The following is a 22,151-nucleotide window of genomic DNA, read 5'->3' as shown; positions in this document are numbered from 1 at the left end:
TTAGTGTAATAAAATAGGTTAAACTTAAGTTACTTTGTTTTATCTAATTAAGTTAAAATAGCAGAAGGAAATATATAAGCAAATTGATTTTACAGGTTGATACAGAGACTTATTGTTAGATAACAAATAATGTATGAACGCAACCTATTGTGAGCACCAGTGGCGGCTTGTGTTGTTTGTGAGCAGTCGGGCTGCAATATATAGTCCGGGGAGCGAAGCCCGTCGCTGAGTTCGCCGAAGGCGAACGACTTCGCGGGGGTCTGGGGAGTCTCCCCCCAGAAAAATTAAAAAAATCACATTAAAGTTGCTGCCTTCTGAGCACGTTATTACCCCACATATTGAAAAAATGCATTCAAACTTTGTTGAAAAGTAAATTTCTAAGCTGTAATTAAAAAAGACTAACAGTATTGCTTTGGAGACAAACTTTACTAGTATTGAGCATAGTCGTGACTAGCCTAGCCGTTGCAAGGTGCAAGTGATTTTGAGATATACCCTATAGGCTGGTCTAGCACTTCCTATAACCTGTTGAATACCCTAACTCTACAGCTAACACTTCTACATTCATGGCTCATTGCTACACTGCGAAATAAAAACTAACTTTAAAAAGTCTGTAAAGTTATTTGGTTAGGTGGGGCTGTTTTCCATGCAGCCCCAACAGATTCAAAAATTATTGTAAAATACCAAAAGAGGCGGAGCTTCAAGGATAATTTTTAGCCAATCAGAGCGCTTGAAATCCAGAATCTCTAGCTGCAGAGAAGTTTGCCCAAAGTCGGTGTTGCCAAATGAAACTTTTGATATTTTAATTTTCGATCCGCAATTCTTAAGTGAAAAAAGTAACCGGGTCGGACAAACACAGAGCATATTTTCCCTCTTCTCTTTCTTTCAGGTGGGGCTGCAGCCCTGCATCCCTGCATCCCATGGCACGAGCCACCACTGGTGAGCACTGTAGGTTCCTAGTTTCTAAATTCGATAGCCAAAATTGGAAATATTTTAAAACTGCCCAACACTACAGTATAGGCAGGTATGATTTGCTGTCGTAACACTATACTTGCAGGGTGCAACTAATGGCTTGAACTAGTTATAATGCCAGTTGCGTTTGAACATGTTTTTTTATAAGTAACGAACAGTTAAATTTGATTGAAGCAAAGTTTTTTTCATCGACATATTGTTGCAAATATACAGTAGGTTTACGCAATCAATGACGTAAAAACGTCAATAGCTTCTAAATTAAAACACTGAGTATGTTCTGAGTGCAGGCGTGGAAGGTAACAAGAAAAAATGTGGGATGTATAAAACAGGGATTGCTTGTGTTTAACTTTTTCATTCAGGCTACTAAAGACTGTAGCAAAACAGAAGAAAGTTTGTTGCGCTGAGAAGGCCAAAAAGCCGGAGCGGAAGTTGCCGAAAAAAGAAGCCGAAAGTTCGGCAAAAAAAAACCGTAACGGTGTGCTACTGTCTGCAGGTGTAGCCAAAATGAAAAGTTATTTAGGGCTAACTGTTTTCCGTTTGTTTTGCAATTGCACAATAATCAAAAAAACTTTTTGTTTCTACAACAATCCTGATAACAAACGATTGGAAATTAATGCAATGGGAGAATTTCCAGCAAAGAAAAAAGTAAGACGGACTGTTTCTCAGTAAGACAAGCAAACTTCATCAGACTTGTTTTCAGAGATATTGGTTCATGGTAGCTGTTAACTATAATTACCACACCAAGCTTGAACTTAAAGACATTGGATTATTTATTATTTAAATTACTTTGTGATAGGCTATGACATTCATGAAGAATAATGTTACTTTTGCTTCAGTGCTTCAACGACCCGATTCATAAACACATAGAGCTCGATTCTTTGTTGGTGAATTTCATCAACACCCCTCAATTTCAAAGACTAAAAAACATCAAACAACTTGGAGGAAATTACTTTCTTTACCCAGGAGCCTCTCATAACAGATTTGAACATTCCATTGGGTAGCTAGTTTACTGTGAAATTATTTATTTACTCTGTGGTATATTGTTTTTTGCCACATTAAAAAAGTAGTTTTTGCAATCACACATCTTAAAGTGGATATATAGTTTACAGTTTACACCATGATGAATTGATGATAGCCTTCGTCGGTTTTAAGTTTTGTCGGTTACATGAATGCAGTGTTTTTTATTAAGGATGCATTACCTTCAATCGTTACAATAAATTTACATGAAAAGCCTATACAGTATAGCCTATACTATAGGAAGATTTTCATAATCCTGTACACTGTACATTGTACAACAGTTTCAGAAAAATATTGGTCAATCTAAACTCTGCAACTTAGGTTGTAAAACATCGTGTTTTTTTACCTACGTTAAAAGCTAAGATGCTTCGAAATTGTTTCAATTTTCTTTTAGGGCTAGTCATCTAGCTGGAGAGCTCGTTCGACACTTACAGTCCACACAGCCAGAGTTGAATATCGATGAAAAAGATGTTTTATGCGTTGAGTTAGCTGGACTGTGTCATGATTTAGGTTTGTTGTAACAGGATTTAGGTTTGCTTTTATTTCAGGATTTAGCTTTTATTTCAAGGAAATTTTCAACTATAGTTGTTATGACATCATCCAAAGTCAGTAAGAAATGTCTTAAACTAGATAGCTACAATGGATCAAATCAAAAACGTTGAAAGCAAAGTGGCTTTTGAGTTACCTTATGGACTTTACCACATTTTAATGTCAAAATTTTGTTTTCAGGACACGGACCTTTTTCTCACATGTTTGACCACCATTTCTTGAAAGAGGTAGGAAATACAAACCAGGAAGAATACTGGGAAGTAAGTACTCAGAATGGCTTTATATTGCTAGATTGACATTCAGTAGTTAACAGTTACTTTGCAACTCAAAAGTTCAGGCTATGCTTAATATTTTGCAAAGTTGCCAGCATTAACTTGAACAGCCATTTGCCTTATGTCAATAAATTAATTGCGTTTGGACCTTTACGTTCAGAGTCTAGGCTAGAATTGACTCTAATGTTTAAAATAAAACGGGCCATGTTTAAGCCTTAGTAGTAATAGACTATTTTGTTTCTGTATGTGTTTGCCATACTGTACTATGATTTCCTCAGAAAATTTTCGCTTACGATGTATAGGTTTATTGATTTAAAATGTAAGCTATACAATATAAATATTAATCTATCCAGAAAATAATGCAGTGGGTATAAATCATGGTAAGGCAAAGAATAAAATTAAGTGACGATATATTTGATAACACAACCGCTTAAAGCTATAATTTTGGAAAAAGCAGCAGCACTAATAAATACTTTTCTATATGTTTTCATTTCTGTTCGAAATACGCACACACCCATCAATTTAGTAGTATAGCCTATCCCAAGCAGTTTTACACTCATGGTAGGTTACAAAGGACTAAGCAAAGTAGCCCACTTTGCGTAGATTATTTTTACATCAAAACAATATAACCCAGAACTAACTTTCCACTACTGTAATTTGAATTTACATCTCTTTTCAACCATTGTCTTTTCATAAGCTTAAAAATACAACCGTTCTTGTGATATTAACTTACTTTAATAACAAGCTGCATAAGACAACACTCTCATTTTGGGCATTTCAATGATTTGATTCTTTTTGGATTAAATTGCGTTTCTTTTAGCATGAAGAGAGATCTTGTCTTATGTTTGATCGCATTCTCAAAGACGATAGAAACAATAATGTTAAAGTGGAATTCAAGAAACGTTTGGGATGTGATGAAGACGGATCTGACGTCACTGAGTGGCGCAATGTAGTTTTCATAAAAGAAATGATCAATGGAAAGCAAAAACCGAGTCCTGAAGTAAGTCGTTTTTACTATTAGGGTTTAGCTTGGGATAATCAGGTTTGCAAAATTATTTTTTCAATTGACTATACAGCAAACGAATATTTTTTGAAAGTTGGCTGATTAATTAAAAACTTTATGTGATGAACTGAAATGGTGGTATTTTATTTTTGGTCTTTGCCAAACAAAATAACATAAAATTGCTTATGACAAATTTAAAGTATAGCTTCATGCTGATTGTAAACTGTGAAGTGGTAGGCTATACGTATAGAATTTGATTCTTCGAACTTAAACTGGTCATTTTTCTGTCGCTTTTTTATTAAGTTTTTTTTTGATGTTTGATTGATAAAATTTAATTTTTTTCATAGGCTACAGTATAGCTTCCTCTTTGCGTGCCAAGTTTTTTTTGGCACTTAATTTTATTTTCACCGGTGAGTTATATCACAACACAATGGTTTCGTGTTCTGCAATATTAGACAAGTCGCCATTGCTTGTTGCAGTCTCCTAAATAAGTCGGTTGTCGTCAGAATAAATGTGGGTTATCGCTTGCAACATATTGTAATAGTTTAACTTATTTTTATAACAAAAGCTTGCTATGGTTTTGAATTAGATGCACGATGGACAGTGAGTTAAATGTATTGCACTTTTTCCAGTGTCAGCCAAAAGACATCCTTGAAACCTAATACTGCTCAATTGTTAACAATTTTATGTCTAACCTTCTCTCACAACTGAGTCTATTTAACCCATTTACGGCCGGTGTCCTTTCAAAAGGACATCGTTTTGAATGCATCAGTATTGCATCATCTTATTTTGATTGAATCATTTTGGACTTGCTAGTAGTTGTTTAGGGTCTGTTTTGGAAGGTGTTGATAAATATTTGCGAACAACGTACTTTTTCTGAATTTTGTGAAAGTTTGAAAATTGTTGAAAAATGAGAAGAGCCCGATGAAGTGAAGTGAGGAGGAACATGCACGTTTTATTGCCTATTGGTAATATATATGAATTATGTCTCTTCATAGTTTAACACTCTGTAATATTGTGCTTCCTACTACACTCTAATTTGTGTAAGGTTTTGCTTCTTTTATTTGTTTATTTTGCTTTATATTTATTGTTGCCTTTTAAAAGGACAGCGGCCACATGGCCACATTTTTTTGGTTGTTTGTAACACTGTCAAAGAATATTGAACATCGTGTAAAAGCAGCACATTGTGCCTATGGAAGACTTAACCATCGTGTTTTCAATAACCATGCTATATTTATCCGCACAAAAATTATGATCCTACGGGCAGTCGTTCTATCCACTCTTCTCTATGCTTGTGAAACCTGGACATTATACCGCCGTTACATCAAACGTCTTGAAAATTTTCAGCAGAGGAAACTGGGTCAAATTCTATGCACTCGTTGGGAAGATTGTCTCACCAAAGATGCAATCCTTGATCGTGCTAGGTTTCCCAGTTCAGAAGCCACCATATTGCAACATTGCCTTCGCTGGACAGGACATGTCATGAGAAGGAACAACGAGGAGGGACAACTAGAGACAGGAAACCCCCCCAGAAGACCAAAAATGAGATACAAAGATCAGCTGAAAGTCTCCCTCAACCATGCAAACATTGATCTGGATTCATGGGAAAACCTTGCTAGTGACAGATTACTCAGGAGAAAAAGATCTAAGGAAGGCACGGAAATTTTTGAAAAAAAAAGATACAAAAAGCCCAAGAAAAACGAACACTAGAAAAGCTGAAACCATCACGTCCCTCCATACAATCCTTACCCTCCATACAATGTGACTTTTGCCCACGTCTTTTCCATCATATACTGGCCTCCAAAGCCATATATGACATCACCATCCAAAGCCAAATTCGATTTGATGACGAAACCAATGCTCGGTCACGAGCTGGAGCCGACGACTGTCAGTGGCGTATCGCTATGGTTTGTGCCGCTCGCGGCGGACCATGATTTTGCATCCCTGAACGCGTGAAGTAGGAACCAGCAAATATAATTCGATCCAAATCCATTTCAAAAAAGATTTTGACTATGCTTTTTCGTTTACGTTTAAAAATATTCTACTTCCACAAGCTTCCGACCGGGGGGAAGACTGCCTACTGGGGGGACACCCTCCCACTAGCTACGCCGATGGCTACCGTAAATATAATATGTTCATACAATAACTTTGAAACGTCCTTCAAGAAAGATCTGACAAATTTCTACCGAAACAAACTCCTTCTTATGTTAAGGTATCGCGAGATTTACATTTGACTATGTGGCCAGTGTCCTTTTAAAATGCAAACAAAAAAATGCATCAAAAAAGCAAAAATGATCAAATTTTTTTAAACTCATTCAAAACTTATGACAATAAAACTTTGTGGTTGAAATATTTCCTAAAAAGAGCAATGGGAACTTGTGGCGGCTTTTATTGGGTTAAAACTGATTTTCCTGTGAAGCTATAACTGTAAATTTCATCCAGTTTGTCCTTCAAAGTCGTTACAGTTTTCAGTTCTTCTACTTTTATTTACTATTATTGGTAAGCAGAGTTTGTTTACAACAAATTGAAATAGGCTACACCCATAACAACTTATAAACTTCATAGAGCTATGTTATTTTTAGAGGTGGAGGTACAAGGGAAGATCAAGAGATAAAAGTTTTTTGTATGAGGTAATACTAGTTACAAGAAACCGAAAAATGTAAGCTTATTCCGACACATAGTTAGTTATAGTTTAGTGGTCAATTAAAATATATTCAAATATAGTAAAATGTAAACTAAATGGAAATTATTCTGAAATAATCGAGTGTCTAAATTCGAACAATTGTGATCAAATTGTTAATACTTTCAATTATTTTAATAGCACTGTTGAATTTTATGCGATTGAAATTTTTCAAACGTTTGCCTTTACTGTTTTATTTTTAATATCTCAAATGCCTTTGCAATCATGGTCTTCCAAACTTCTTAAATGTCCAACACGGCTTCGAGGATCATTATGAACCAACCCTTGTATCACAACAGGCACATGATCATGATTATTCTTAATACATTTTTAACTGGTAACAGGTTTTCAAACAACTTAACATTTATTCAACACGTCAATCAATGTGTTATGTAACAATAATACTGACTTTGGTGACCTTTTGGTCTTTCGCTGCCATTCTTACTGTGCGAATTATTTGTGTTTATCGTGTTTTGTGTAGGCTATTTTTAATTATTCGCCAGCAGAAAAAAAACTAAATTGAACTAACAGATCGTTGCAAACAAACGGAATGGAGTGGATGTTGACAAGTGGGATTACTTTGCCCGCGACTGCCACCAGCTGGGCATATCAAACAGCTTTGATCACATTCGATTTATGAAGAACATGAAAGTGCTCAAAAGATGTACCCGACAACAGGAATGTGACAGCGGCACTAATGAAAGCAATATCAATGATGCAGGTGATAGAATGGACATAGACCTGCAGATTTGCGCGAGGGACAAGGTAAGACAAATTATTTTGTACTATTCTATCACCTACTTTATGTTTCTATATTCACAATTGATGAAACCTGTTGCCTACTACGTTGCCTTTGCAGGGCGGAAAAGTTAATTCTTGTATCATTATTAAAAAGAAACTTTATTTTTATTATTAAAAAGAAACAAACAAGCATTTCTCTTACGTTGCAAAGCGCAAACCTACATATGTTTTAATATTTATAAATTCAGAGTTAATTATGTCTCTATGTTTTCACGCATGTCAGAATTGATAATCTTTCATAAAGCAGTTTCGCTGTTGTTACGTTAAACGATGTTGGACAGGAATGCAAAAACCTGTACGAGATGTTTCACACCAGAGATGCCTTGCATCGACGAGCATACAAACATAGAATCAGTACTGCAGTAGAGGCCATGTAAGTATACATGCAAAAAATCATTTTAGTTATACAGAGAAAAACTTTACAACAAAAGAAGCTGCAAAAACAAATCTTTTTGTGACAATAAGTTTTGGTGTTGATAAATAAAAGTTTCGTGTATAGCGGTTATGTAATTTTTATAACAACAACAATACGTTATCAAACAAGTGGAGGGTAAAGTATTGCTAGATATCTTTTAAATTTTAGAAAGAATTAAAAAACATTTTTTTGACATTTTTAAAGCATTGGTAGAGAGTTTGCTTAGTTGAACTGTGGAGAAATAAAATATAAACGTGCACTGACAATGTCTCGATCGACCAATTTAAAATCATCTCTCGTGGCAGATCTGAATTTCAGACTAAGATCATGGAAGCCTTAATAATCAAACGTAATAATCCGCTCTCAACCGGCAGTTATTCGCCTGTGGCTCATCATTCCTTATGTGTGTGTTCTAATTGTTTGTCAACTGCCTGTACTTTACACCTCATGTGATCTTTTTCCCACCGTATAATTTACTTGTAATTATTCTTGTATAACTTGTTCACTTTGTGCTTGTCAGTCTAGACTCTAAAGTGTCGTTACTCGTTAGTATACAGTTACAGTTGTAGTGCAAAGTCAAATTTACTTTACAATTTTCATTTTGTATATTGCAGATATGTAATTCCTGATGAGGACACACCTACGTGTCGAAAACCTCAGAGTTTATTTTTAATTATGTTATAGTTGTGTATGTAATACATCCTGTTAAACCCGCTAAAGTTACTTTGTTTTATTTCTCTATTTTTAAACCAATGGTCACCCAAAGCTTGCCTAATTAAAACTAACCATAAGTATTTGCACAACATAGGTGTATTTTAAGTTTATTAAATGTTTTTGTCTTTAAATGCTTCGTAATATATTTTATAAACGTGCAAGTTTTATTTGATTTAAGTTTTGCGCGAAATGCAAGGCAACACAACTCATCATCATCATCCGTTCAGTCGTTTACGACTCTCGGTCACTCTATACGTCATCTTTCTCCACATCTCTCGATCCCACGCAGCCTCCTTCAATTCATGCACTCCCATGCCACTGTCATTTACAATCGTGTCAAGCCATCTTGTTTTCGGGCGCCCCCTTCCTCTTCCTCCGCTCACCAAACCAAGCATGATGTCTTTTTCCATTGATTTGCTTCTCATTATGTGGCCAAAATATGAAAGTTTCTGCCTGACAATTCTAGCTTCTAGGGATATGTCCGGTTTAATTTGTTCAAGAATTTTCTCATTTGTTATTTTGGCTGTCCAAGGAACACGCAGTAATCTTCTCCAACACCACAATTCAAATGCGTCAATCTTTCTTCTGTCTGTTTTGTTCATTGTCCATGTTTCGCATCCGTAAGTTGCAATTGGGAATATTATAGTTTTGATCAGCTTCTTTTTTGTTTCTAATTTTATATCCTTGCTCTTCCAAATGCTATTCATTCCAACAAATGCATTTCTTCCCAGCGCTATTCTTCTCCTTATCTCTGGTGAGTTATTACAATCCCAGCTTATTTTTGAGCCTAAAAATATGAATTCATTCACTGTTTCAATTTCTTGATTTTCGATCTTGATGTTTATATTATCTGGTTTACCAGTTGTTATAATTTTTGTTTTCTTGATGTTGAGTTTCAATCCAGCCCTTTCACTTTCCTTTTTCACTTTGATGATTAAGTCTTCAAGATCTTGTGTGTTCTCGGCCAAAAGGGTAGTGTCATCTGCATATCTCAAGTTGTTTATAATTCTGCCACTGCCACAATGCAACACAACTAAAAAATGCTTTATCTCAATTTTGTGCAACTTTAATTTTCTTTTCGGGTTTGTTTTACACAAGCAAGCTTTGGGTGACCACTGCTTTAAATATGTCAAAAAAACAACATTTTTTAAACTTTTCCAAAAAGTTTAAAAAATATCTGGCAGTAGCCTACTTTACCCAGTGCTGTGTTAAGGGGAGGGCCAATGGGAGCCCGGCCCCCGGGCCCACCATCTCAGGGGCCCACAAATAACAGACATTTGCGTTTCAGTGAAGTTTTTTTGATTTTCTAAAGTTTACTGCATGTACTTGTCCATCATTAAGATGATTTAGGTTTTATTATACTACAACATCTCAAATTTGGGCCCTTACTACACTGAAACATCTCTAAAAACAAAAGAAAGTTAAAATGCGATAACCTTAGTTCCGGTAACATGATCTGCAGAAATATATTTAACATATATATAACAGGTGGGATGCAATTGAATATTGAATTCAAGAAGGGCCCAGTTGCCACAAAGTGTTTTTGCACAACCGTATTAATTATTTTGGTCATTTACTTTTGTGGTGAAACTTCGATAATGATTTTATGCTTACTGGTAAGAAGCATCATACCTAATAAGTTCACTCGGTGAAGATTCTGTGGAGAAAGTTGAAGTGTAATTGATGTAGTTGGGCCCATTTCAAAATCAATGGAAATATTGATAGGGTATTTTTTATGTGTTTATCGATATGTTTGAAATATTTGGCTGTTTTTTAGTATAATTTACAAGATATTGAAAAAAATTGGAAAGCACATTCTGTGGAGAAAGTTGAAGTGTAATTGATGTAGTTGGGCCCATTTCAAAATCAATGGAAATATTGATAGGGTATTTTTTATGTGTTTATCGATATGTTTGAACAATTTGGCTGTTTTTTAGTATAATTTACAAGATATTGAAAAAAATTGGAAAGCACAAATAGTGAAATGAAAAAAATACTAGAGGGCCCTTTTTGAATTCACATACCGGTATTCCATCTCTTTTGATTGAAAGAAATCGGAAAGCACAAACAGTGAAATGAAAAAAAATGGAGTTGGGCCCTTTGTGAATTCACATACCTATATATTCAATTTATTTTATGATTTATCATTTCATGTTTAACACTTACAATTCCGTAATTATATAAATATCCTTGACTAGTGATGTCACGAGCAGAAAAAACCTTTCCGCTGCCGCACTGCACGTGTCTTCCCGTACACTACAACGCAAACATCTCGAAATGTCATACTGCCTCTGCAGTCTGCACCATGAAGAATAAGAGTGCACTTGTGCAAGTGCACATCAAATGCAAGGGAATCTATTAAGCAAAAACAAATTTTGGAAAAAATTTAGGGCCTATTTAGGCAATTGAGGAACTTGCACCACTTGTTATCCACCTTTTATAGCTCATCTGAGTTGCTTTTTATTGAATGCTAGATACTTTTAGCAGAAACTTTCTTCTGTATATATTTACTTTTTTCTGAATATAGCCTATATGCACATGAAATTTCTCTTATCTTCAAATACCTTATAGGCCTGGCATGTAACATGTTGTATGGTAGCCCACTAAAATTGCTTTGATCCAAAATAAAAATCGTTCTTTCACAAGTGACCTGTTTAAGTGTTTATTCTTGACACTAACTAAGGCTACCATACCTAAAAGCTTTAATTAACTTGAATGCCTGCATAAAATAATGAAAGCTTTGCCTTGGAATGAAATAATGTTAAATAAAAATAATTAAACACCTGGTTATCAAAACTCTTGACACTGTTTTTGTTTACAAATTAAAATTTACAATCACAATCATAATGTTTTTACCTTGGTTGACTGAACAAGTAGTGTTGCCAGATAAACCATAAAACTGGTGAAAAACAATAATGTTACCAGACCAGATGACCAAATCTGAATGAAAATTAATAATTTCTTCAGTTTTGGTTTTATCCTCAGAATTTATCCCGGTACCGCTACGCAAAGTTCAAACAGTCAAAATTCTGCGCGGTACGGTGGTATTACCGCGTCGTGACTATACTCCATTGCCAGTATTTTTTTTATTAGAAATTGTTAACACTTTTGGCTTTCATTCCGAGCAAAGGTGTAGCTAAGAAATGATAGACCTGTGTTTGCGGTTACTTACACTTGTGTTGTTTTCTAAACTGGTGAGAAAGTCTATTGAAGTGAACCACATTTCCATATCAATGCAGTGAAAATATACACAATACTATAGGTCTGCTTGACGATAGAAGGCCCAAAATTATTCTGGCCCCGAGGCCCACAAAGGGTTTAACACAGCACTGACTTTACCCTCCACCTGTCAGATAATGTAGCCCAGTTGGTCATCTCGTAATTTTATGAATCTCCAGTCAAAACAACAATTTACCAACATTTGACGTTTAAAAGCTGCATGGCCGCGTGGTGAGAGCCCTCGTTCGACGTTTTATAGGACGATAGGACGCCGGTTCAACACCGCTCAAGAGCATGTGATTGTGTATTTGGCAAGACACTTAAAGGCACCCGTCGATTGCGGAGTGGCGCCCCTTTGACTATCGGCTTTGATTTCTCTCAAAATTATGAATAGTACGCTGCTGTATAGAAAAAATGCCTATGGCTCTTTTTGGGCTATGGATGATCGTAATGGTGCCAACATCTTAGTGATAATTTTAAACAGCATTTTCTAGCGTTGCGCGTTGACATTGGTCTTATAATCTGTAATCAAAATATTTGCCATAAAATACATTTTTATGAGTTGAAATTATGTTTATAGCTTAGTTTTAAGAATGTAATTTTGCACTTTTTTTCATGGCAAATTTTATGTCGGATAAATGCACTTATTAGTTGGTATTAAGACTAGGTGGTATTAAGACAACTACTAGAAGGAAAAATGAACGGCAAACGAAATAGGGGCAGACCACCAAGAATTTGGACCACCAAGAATTTGGACTAATGATTTGGTCAGTGGTCAGGCCTTAATTACAAAACAGAAGTAGAAAAATCTTAAAACAGAGAAACTTGGCGCCTCATTGCCTCCAACCCTCGACGAGAGGAAGGAACTTAATGATGATGATGAGTTGGTATTAAAACTTTAAAACAAAAGTAATGGACCTTGATGCTCTTTAATCTTTGTCTGGTTGCTTCATATTATTGAAGATGCAAAGTTACACAAGGATCCTTAAAATTTTTGTATGCACGCTTGTTGTAAAACACAACTTGTTATAATCTATCAATTTCAGCAAAACTAAAATGGCACCCAAAAAGCTGCTGAGCTTTCACGATTATTATAGATCCATAATAGTGATGATAATATTGATTGTGTTTATTATAATTATTGTAATTATCGTGACGTCACACGTGTTGCAAAGAGAATTTAACTTTTCAGCCTCCTCTGAAAGTCCTTTCTATAGTTTCATTTATTATCATCAAAAATATTTGATTTATTTCATTACAGGATATGTGATGCAATGGTGTTGGCAAACGACTACATCACATTTAAGGGAAGGAACGGACAAGACAAAACAATGGCTCAGTCTGTTGATGATATGGAGGCCTTTGAAAAGATCACTGACAATGTAATCTTAGAGACTTACACTAACGTTTGTATGCGATAGCCTGCGTGCGAGCTTATACAAACTAACCGAATGCATTGCTTGAATCTATAAAATAATTTAGTAATAGCGTATGTTTGTATAACAATCATTTTACTTTAATGCCAAGAATCATATTACACTGGACAACAAAAAATTGTTGCATTTTCAAATTCACTTGGTTTTGGGTAGTTTTGGGGTGCTGAATCCGAATATGACGTTATTTTGGTCTAGAAGCTCTAGATTTTTTGCAAATTTTGATTTTTTTTTCTTTTTTTGAGTAAAAACTGAATATTTTTCAAAAAAAAATATATTTTAATGAATAGGAAAAAAAATATTTCACGACTAAAATAACTGCTTAACTGTTTTGTCTATAGCTTAGATCTATACTTACTGATAGAAATGCACCGAAATATTTGAAAAAACATTACAAAATCATTCGAAAAGCGTTGTAAACAAAATTTCAAAAACTATATAGGCTATATACATAACAAACGAATCATTTCAATTACAGTTGTAACCATAGCACTGCATGCATTGCCAGGGCCGGATTAACCATTAGGCTAATAAGGCTATAGCCTTAGGCCCTGGAAAAATTCGGCCCTCATTTTTTTTAAGGTTAAATTTTCGTAAGGCTGATAGTGATAGGCCTACAGATCCAGTACCAGTAGGCTACAGTTTTTGTTTAAAAGCGAATGACTGAGTGAGTCAATACATATGAAGAGCCCATTTCCAAAGCCACGTAGGTCGTAGGCGCCACTTTTACTGAAATTTAGTTTAGAGCAGGGGTTTTCAACCTGGAGGTCGCTAGTCGTTTTTTGGAGGGTCGCGAGGCTCTTGAAATTCCAGTGTATTGTTTTCAATTCTTTTTTGCCAAAAAAGATTATAACTGTGTGTTTTTTTCGCAATCGACCATTCCTTTACTTGAGGTTATATCGTTTAAGCTTTCAGACGTTGCAAGGCTTTAACTATAGGAATGCATTCGATATTTTTCACGAAGTTCTTGTACGTTGCTTTGTGCAGACTGAAGGTAACCAGACCAGTGATCAACCACACTATGGTAAAAAAGCAAAATTATGTAGATTGTAGAATCCTATCCAAAATACATATTTCTCAATTCTCAGTAAGCTATCGTTTTCAATGGCATTGAAAAAAACTAGTGTCTGCTATTTTGTTTGAAAGTTCTTTCAGCAACAGGTGCGCGCAATGACAAAGTTTTTGCAGCACCAAACATCTCACTGAAATTAATTTAAATAAATCCATAAAAGATTGCAATAAACTCAACCGGTGAAAGTGCCAAAACGTAGATTATTCTCATTATGTTTTCTCCTATTATCCAGAATCCAGCTAAGATTGATAGAAAATGGAAATAACAATCGGAGGAAATGTAATAAAAGCCATAATAACATAAGTTTTTCCACCTTTTCTAATTAACATAAGTTTTGCCACCTTTTCCCGTTCGTTAACGTGCTGGTAGGTCTATATCGATTTTTGTAGTTAGTATCTTTTTCGTCCCGGACGCGTTAATGACGAAAAATAAAATGATTGATTGATTAACATTGCAAAAAAACGTTTTTCGTTTCAGAAGTTTACGTTGGAACAGCAAAACTAAACATAACTGGATGTCGACATGAATCAAATTTGGTTAAATTTTGCATGAAATATGCTTTTGTTGAATACTTGTATGGGGGGTCGAGAGACCACATTGATTGCTCTGAAGGGGTCCGTGGAAGAAAAGTTGAAAACCCCTGGTTTAGAGTGTCATTAGGTAGAGTAGTAGGCTACCATAGGTACCTACTATCTATTTCTTTCCAAAATCTTTTCCATCTGCTGCAAATTCGACACTAAAAATTGCGTTTGTTTCCAAAACCAATTACGCGCCATCATTAGCCATTTTTCTGTTATGTTGATGTTATTTTGCAGTAAATAATTTCAATTTTTCATGTATGTATTTTTATTGCTTTTTCTATAGCTTGGTTTGCAAAATTAGGCCCTTCTCTAGTAAACATCCTTAGGCCTACAGTACCCTTAATCCGGCCCTGCCTATTGCAATTACAAGCATAAATAAGCTCCTTTAAAAGTTTGATGTTGTGAGAAAAGTTCACTGGCTGAAAATAGAAAGCGAAATCCACACTACATGCTGGGCAAAAATTGGCGTTTGAGGCTCTTGCGTTTGTAAGCTTTTTGGGGGCAGTCTCGTTTAATGCTCCAGCAGTAATCTGCCATCATGTGTCGATTCCATCGGCCTTGGCAACGTTCTTCTACTTTCATAAGATCCTGGTGGAACCGCTCTCCTTGTTCGTCACTGACAGCTCCAAGGTTTTCTGGAAATTTGTCCAGATGACTGAATAAGAAATGCACTTTAATGCTCATTCTGCATCCTAAGTCGCGGAAAGCAAAGAGCATTTTGCTCACAAGAACCTCGTACGGTAATTGTGAGCTTTTTTGTTTCCAAGGAAGTTTTTAGTGACATCCACAAAGGACAACCATGCTGCTCTCTCTTTGGTTTTCATCTTATCGGTGAACTGTTGGTCTCGCACAAGGCTTCGAATTTGTGGTCCATTGAAGACACCAGCTTTAATCTTTTCGTATGAAATGGAGGGAAATGTGTGAACAATATATTGGAAGCAGTCGCTATCAGGGCTTAAAGCTTTTACAAACTGTTTCATCAACCCTAACTTGATGTGAAGAGGGGGAAAAAAATTTTGTTTCTACTTACAATCGGATCGTTTAACATGTTCGGCATGCCGGCTTCAAGTGTTTCACGTATGCTGGGCCAATCCTTTTGGGTCCAATGCTTGTCATAAGCTCTGCTGTCCCACATGCAAAGATAACATGGAAACTTTGTGTATCCTTTTTGCTGACCAAGTAAAGAACCAACCATTTTCAATTCAACACATAATATTATCCAATTGTGCTGATGATATTTCAGCAAGTCAATGACTAGCTTAATATCATCATGTGATTCTTTTAAGACAGTTGAATGATCAACTGAAACAACTCCTCCATTATGCATTACCATTGTGCAAAAGAATACACTTTAGGCTTCGCCTGGAACTGTCTATAAATAAGCGCATTCACTTGAATCACATGAAGAAACTCCTAGTTGGACGAGAAGGCCTGGAATATCATTGCAGTAAATTAACTGCTTTTCCTCTGAAAAAAAATACATAAACATTTCATCTCGTTTCCTAAAAAACGAAACCTTTGTGGAACGGTCCAATACGTGTATTTCACTAAGCCTTAATGCTAAAAGCTCAGCAGCCTGCTTGGATAAGTCCAAGTCTCGTACCAAGTCATTTAGTTCTGACTGGTTAAATTTCTGAATGGTTTCAGAATTAGAGCCTTCTGAGTCTGCATCTGCTTCCTTAGTATACTCGCATTCCATACTACCGTGGTAAATCTCAGAGTCTGTTTCTTGATCATCGGAGGATGCAAAACCATTAAATACTGGAGGTGGAAACGTTTCAGAGTGAAGGACAGGTCGAATAGCGGAAGGAATATTTGAATAAGAAATATTTTGTCTGTTTTTCCTGCCAATGCCCTTGGTGTTAATCAAACAAAAGTAACAAGCAGTGCAGTGGTCCTTCGGTTCACGCCACACCATGAGGACACCAAAAGGAAGTCCGTTACGTTTTTTCTTTGTCCAGTCTCTAAGCATTTCTTCGCAATTATGGCAGACAATATGTGGAGCCATTTCTTCTCTTGATCTCCCAGAGGAACTTGAAAATAAGCTTTGTATGCCTGCTTCACGAATAAATCGTAGGTTAACTGTATATCGAGGTTAACTGCCGTGGTAACTAGAACTAAATAGTTGGAATTTTGTTTTAAATTTCAGACCAAATGCTGCAAGCCTCAAAATATCCACTGGTGTATTGCATAAAAACTAGAGCTTGCAGAAAAAATCTGATTGCAGATTTGGCATCAGTGGCTAAAACTCATTCAGAATCGATCAAAAAATTTCTTGCAACAAGATTTTTTTTTTTGACCAGTGATTATTGAATTTGATGGCGGAATCTGATAAACAATGGAAAGATAAAGTGAGGTTAGCTTTAAATCTCCTGTATTAGTAATTTATTTTATTATTAGTATTATTACTTCTATGATTATTATCATGATTATCATCATTTTACTATTATTACAGATAATTGAACAGATTTGTGATTCAAATGACTCTGACAATGAAAGAGAGAGGGGAAACATGAAAAAGGCTCGAGAAATCCTGAATCGAGTTTCCAAGCACGACTACTACATCTGGCTTGGAAGCAAAATTGTTCCACAAGACGTGGCTACTCTGCACAGATGTGTTGAGATTAAATACGCTGGCAAAAAAATTCCCGAAGCTAAAACTGTACGAGAAAAAATAAAAAAATGGAAAGTAAGTTTAAATTTTTTTGCTTTTCTAAACCGCCTCAGTGGCTTAATGGTTGGTGCTTCCGCTTCTGAATCAGTAGGCAAATAGGCATGGGTTCGATACCCTGTCTGTTCATACTAAAGACTTTTTAAAAATGGTGCTGAATCTAATTCCTGTTTGGCACTGAACAATGAAATGGATTCGAGTGATAATGTACTCAGTTGCGCCTCCATTGACACTGTCTGCTTTATAAAGAGCTGAGGAGCAGCAACACATTCTGCGATAGATTAAGCGCTATATAAAAACAAACATTATTTTTATTATATTATAGCCTAAACAACGGATTTATAATGTACAGTATGTAATTTAAGCATTGTAAATTTGTGACTTGGACTATTATGAAGTAACCGGACTGTTTACCTGGATTGAGCGATGCTATCAAAACTCTTCTTGCGTTCTCAACTGTACATGGCGATTGGCTGTCAAATATGATTATCCCATTTGGTGATTGTGGAATGGCGTTCCTTGCTGGCAACATGCAAAATTAGTCGTCTAACGTAACGAACGAGCAATTTTTAATATAATTTCTTCGCATCTACAATGCACTACCAGTTAGGCTACACATCAACTCTCATAATGATCTAGTTGTCAACAATAATCCCAACTACGTTACTCGATTTTATATTTTTCTATGATAATATTTCGAAAAAAAAGCAAATTTTTTTGTCAACTTTTAAGTTATATGGCGCGTTGATTGAGATTTTTACAAATGAATTGTTACAAATGAAAAGATAATAACAAACACTCTAATTAGCAAACAGATCGATTTTCGATTGGGCGTTGAAGTTCAGGTTTTCAATTCAATTCAATTCAATTAAAAAGATGTTGAAACCACTATTAGTTTTAAAAATGCTTTTGCTAAAATGTATTTAGTTTGTATGCTACAATAAATTTGAAATTATATTTGTATATGTACTGTAGGTACTGTAGGTAGGCTACTGTACAACATAACACTGTTTGTGAAAAACTTAAACCAACCTAAAAAGCCCTAGCTAAGTCAAAAACCAAAGCCGATGATCATATCGTTGAAGACCGTATCGAAATCAAAAGGTTATGTTTAAGGCAACTATTTTAGTTTGTAAATATTTGCTGATGATGAACGTGCATCGCATTTTTAGACCAAATAAGAATATTATTACATATATGGAAATCTCAGCTTTTCTGAATCATTAAAATTATAGCTTGAGTTTATGCATATTATCTGCATGCGGTTCTTTACAGTAAAATTAAGTAGCGAAGGCGGGATAAGTGACTGAAATAAGTTAAAAATGGGTTTATATACAGTATGTAAGTTGTTGCTATCTAGGCTAATCACAAAACAATGTTAATTTTTCTTCGATGTATTTAATTGCTTTAATGTTAACCATCTTTGTTATTTGGATATACTCAGGAAGAAGAAGAAGAGAGCTTTAAAAAGATTTTTGGACAACTGGCTCAAGACAATTGCATTTTGCTAGTACGTAATTTAAAAAGTAGCGTAACTTAACGGCTGCATATTCGAGTGGTGAGAACCCTGGGTTTACGTTCAACAGAGCGCAGGTTCGACACCGCTCAAGAACATGTGGGTGAGTTTTCCTAAAGTCACTGAAAGGCGTGGAATCGCGCCCCTTTGACTATTGTCCTTGATTTCTCTTTTGATTATGAACAGCAGGCTACCCTGCTCTAAATAGAAAAACCTACGGTCCTTCTTAGGACTATGGCCTGTTGGATTAAAGTTTTAAAATGTCGGTTGATCTGCAGTTCTAACATTGAATTAAACAAAATTGTGAATTACGATAATGCGTTTGTTAGTGATGAACGATTTTTATGAAAACAATCAGCACATGATAGTACCCATTGTCATAAAATAAGTTTCATTTGTCAAACCGACGATTTATTTTATACAAAACCACATAAGGTTTACATATCAATGTTCTGGTTGAAATTAAAATATGTGTTTCAGCTAGGGATGTAGCCATTGGAGGAGTGTGGGAAGGAAATCTCCTCTTCAAAAAATAAATTTTAATATTTTTAATCCCATTGTAATTCAAGTTGAATGATATTTCACCCACAAAAGTTTCTTTTGCCCTCCTCAAATTTTCTTTCTAGATACGTCACTGGTTTTAACTTGTATGTTGTTGCAAGATTACAGGTAGATAACCAAGCACTCTTAAGTTGGAAGACATTGATCATTGAACAATTTTTAATACTTTTCAACGGCAGGGATTCCTAAAATTATGTTACTTCTAAAATTCATGGTTACCGATTAGCTACGCAAACCATGCTATACTTCTAATTAATTGTGTTTAGTTACCGCTATATCTTCATGAAGTAATAAGCCTGCCGATTCATTGATCTTTTGATTATATTTGACTGTTTGTTACTGAGGTACATCCAGTGGGGTAGGCTATCTTGTGGTCAGAGGAGATTGGGCCTCCAGTCCGGCAAAAACATAAAAAATCACTTTATTTAATGCTGTCATATTTAGTTGTGTGGTGTGGCCTGATGTAATGTATAAGATGTTTAAAGTTGTCTTTGCTACATTACTTTTGCTTTATTACACCATCCGCCCTCACGTTGCTGATAGGATTCGACCCTGGCTGTATCAAATCTATCTTCTCGGTATAGACATTTCCTAACAAATAAATAAACTCATAAAACACATCGCTAAGTTTAAATCGAATTGAAGTAGGTTCAATAGCCCATTCAATAGTTTTACGCATAATAATATTGGTAATGATGACGGTGTCGAAAAACACAACTGAAAAACTCTGAACAGTTGTATTTCCAAATATTTGATTGGGCCATTAGTTGATAAAAGCAGCCAACTTTGTATTTACTTCAGACAGTTGTAATGTATATACGTTCACAGGCAAAGACGTTCGACTACGGAAGAAAAGATGAGGATCCAGTTGACAAGTTCTTGTTTCATTCCAAAAAACAATCAGAGTGTGCTAGGCCGATGGATAAAGAGGAAAGATTTCATATGCTCCCTAGGAAGTTCATGGTATGTAAATCGTCGCTAATAAGCTGAACTATTGTAACTCTATAGTTCATCGTTCTGTATCATCAAAACTAAGATAGATGAAGTTGCGATTCTTTAACAAAATAAACTGTTTGTCTATAAAGATACCAAGTCAATCAAAAACGCAATTTTGAAAAATTTGGACTTACGATAGTTCAGCTTATTAACGACGATATGTATTTGATAAAATTATTTCATCATCATGAAAGTATGAATTTTTTTTTTTTTAAATGAAAGTATTTTATTATCGTTTAACGATTTTACTCAAGTCTGATTAGGCTACTTATGCAACCCGCATTGGTTGAAACTTGTGGTGTGTTATGCAAAGCAAAATTTTTTTATACCTTTTTTGTTGCTTTCTCTTGCTTTTTTATTTTAAGACTAAATGATGTAATTCATGGTCACAGGACGTAGTGTTGGAGGTTTATTGCAAGAAAAAGGAGTTAAAAGATGAGTGTAAGGCGAAGTTCGATGAGTGGAAGAAACTAAAGCATTGATCAATATCAACTTTCGAAAATATAGATATTATCCTATTAATTAATAACATAAAACAATACTAGTAGTAAAATTCTATTAATAATTGCAATTTTACAAACACTTGTACTATACTATTTGTAATCAGTTGCACAGCATAGTAGCTTAAACTTTTAGTTTGTTATTTTAAGTAACTGTCATTATTTCGTTGTGTTTAATTAGACAATAAAGTACCAACTGCATTAATAATTCTCATAGTAAAATTAAAAAAAATTAAAATATATTGGTTTTATGCTGATGGAAATCAAAAGCGTGAATAAAATCAACCATCTAATTTAAGAGATTGAATCTATTTGTCTGTGGGTCAGTAGATTTGTGCAACATTGCTATTGCTTGACACTTTTTAAGCATCAATATGTGTTATTACTATTCTTTTACCAATATGTAAAATTTATGTATTTAGTTTTTGTGTACTTTAATTATGTATGAATAAATTTTTAATTTAGTGTAAAATATAAAAGCTAGCATATTCTTACGCGAAAAGTCTTACTTTATATTGTACTCACTTCTGAATTTTCATGAAGATTTATTTCAGTATTACGAAAAAGATGTAAATGCTCATTGCACTATAAGGACCAAACACCCTTAAAGTTCTTAAACAATTTTTGTGGTAATGTAATTTTTGTTTTGTTTGACTGTTAAGTTATAGAATCGATATGTGAAGGATGTTTTAATAAACTTGTATTTTTTATTTACCAACATTAGCACTTTTATATGATAAATATTGTCATGGTTGATGATTTATTGACTATTAAAAACTATAATCCAATAAAATTCAAAAATGATTTGATAACATGTTCATTGACATTGTGTTGATTATTATAGTTCACTTTATAGATTTGTTTCTTGCTACGCATGAAGAAGAACGCTGCTGGCCAATATACAGCTTTGAACCCCGCGCGTTCAATCAAAGTGATCGAAAGTTGTTGAGAAGGAACGATCTTCCTGGTGTCACAACAAATCAGCAAACATTGATTGTTGGGCCAACGTTGGCCATTTGTTGTGTGTGTTGGCACAAGGTTGGCAAATTTGTCCAACATTGCCAACAATATGAAGTTGCCTTCCTGATGTCACAACGAGGTTTATGATAGAACAGCGCACACTGCGCTTTGCAACCATACGGTGTAGCCTCCACGTTAGGCATCAAAACTTTTCCAAAAACA

At 35.0% G+C, this 22,151-nt stretch overlaps 1 protein-coding gene and 1 pseudogene across 1 annotated transcript; one reads left to right on the top strand and one right to left on the bottom strand.

Annotated features, from left to right (window-relative positions):
- Positions 1-1,473: 1,473 nt before the first annotated feature.
- LOC145783423 (deoxynucleoside triphosphate triphosphohydrolase SAMHD1-like) lies at positions 1,474-21,775 on the top strand. The gene is made up of 13 exons (XM_082595300.1): positions 1,474-1,614; positions 1,806-1,966; positions 2,381-2,496; positions 2,716-2,795; positions 3,628-3,807; positions 6,393-6,440; positions 7,022-7,255; positions 7,573-7,664; positions 12,901-13,021; positions 17,181-17,414; positions 18,841-18,906; positions 20,302-20,436; positions 20,862-21,775. The coding sequence occupies exons 1-13, from the start codon at positions 1,474-1,476 to the stop codon at positions 20,949-20,951; spliced, it is 1,698 nt and encodes a 565-aa protein (XP_082451426.1). The 3' UTR covers positions 20,952-21,775.
- LOC145783466 (uncharacterized) lies at positions 15,128-15,705 on the bottom strand (annotated as a pseudogene).
- Positions 21,776-22,151: the final 376 nt, after the last annotated feature.

This window comes from Aplidium turbinatum, chromosome 1 (assembly GCF_918807975.1).
Source record: "Aplidium turbinatum chromosome 1, kaAplTurb1.1, whole genome shotgun sequence".
NCBI lineage: Eukaryota > Metazoa > Chordata > Ascidiacea > Aplousobranchia > Polyclinidae > Aplidium > Aplidium turbinatum.
This window is presented reverse-complemented; position numbering and strand designations above follow the sequence as displayed.

Excerpts from the sequence above, each read along its gene's own strand:
- LOC145783423 (XM_082595300.1), top strand. The coding sequence starts at position 1,474 with ATGAAAAGTTATTTAGGGCTAACTGTTTTCCGTTTGTTTTGCAATTGC. Across the intron at positions 2,497-2,715 it reads TGGACTGTGTCATGATTTAG|GACACGGACCTTTTTCTCAC; the intron begins GTTTGTTGTAAC and ends TTTTGTTTTCAG. Across the intron at positions 18,907-20,301 it reads AAGACAATTGCATTTTGCTA|GCAAAGACGTTCGACTACGG; the intron begins GTACGTAATTTA and ends ATACGTTCACAG.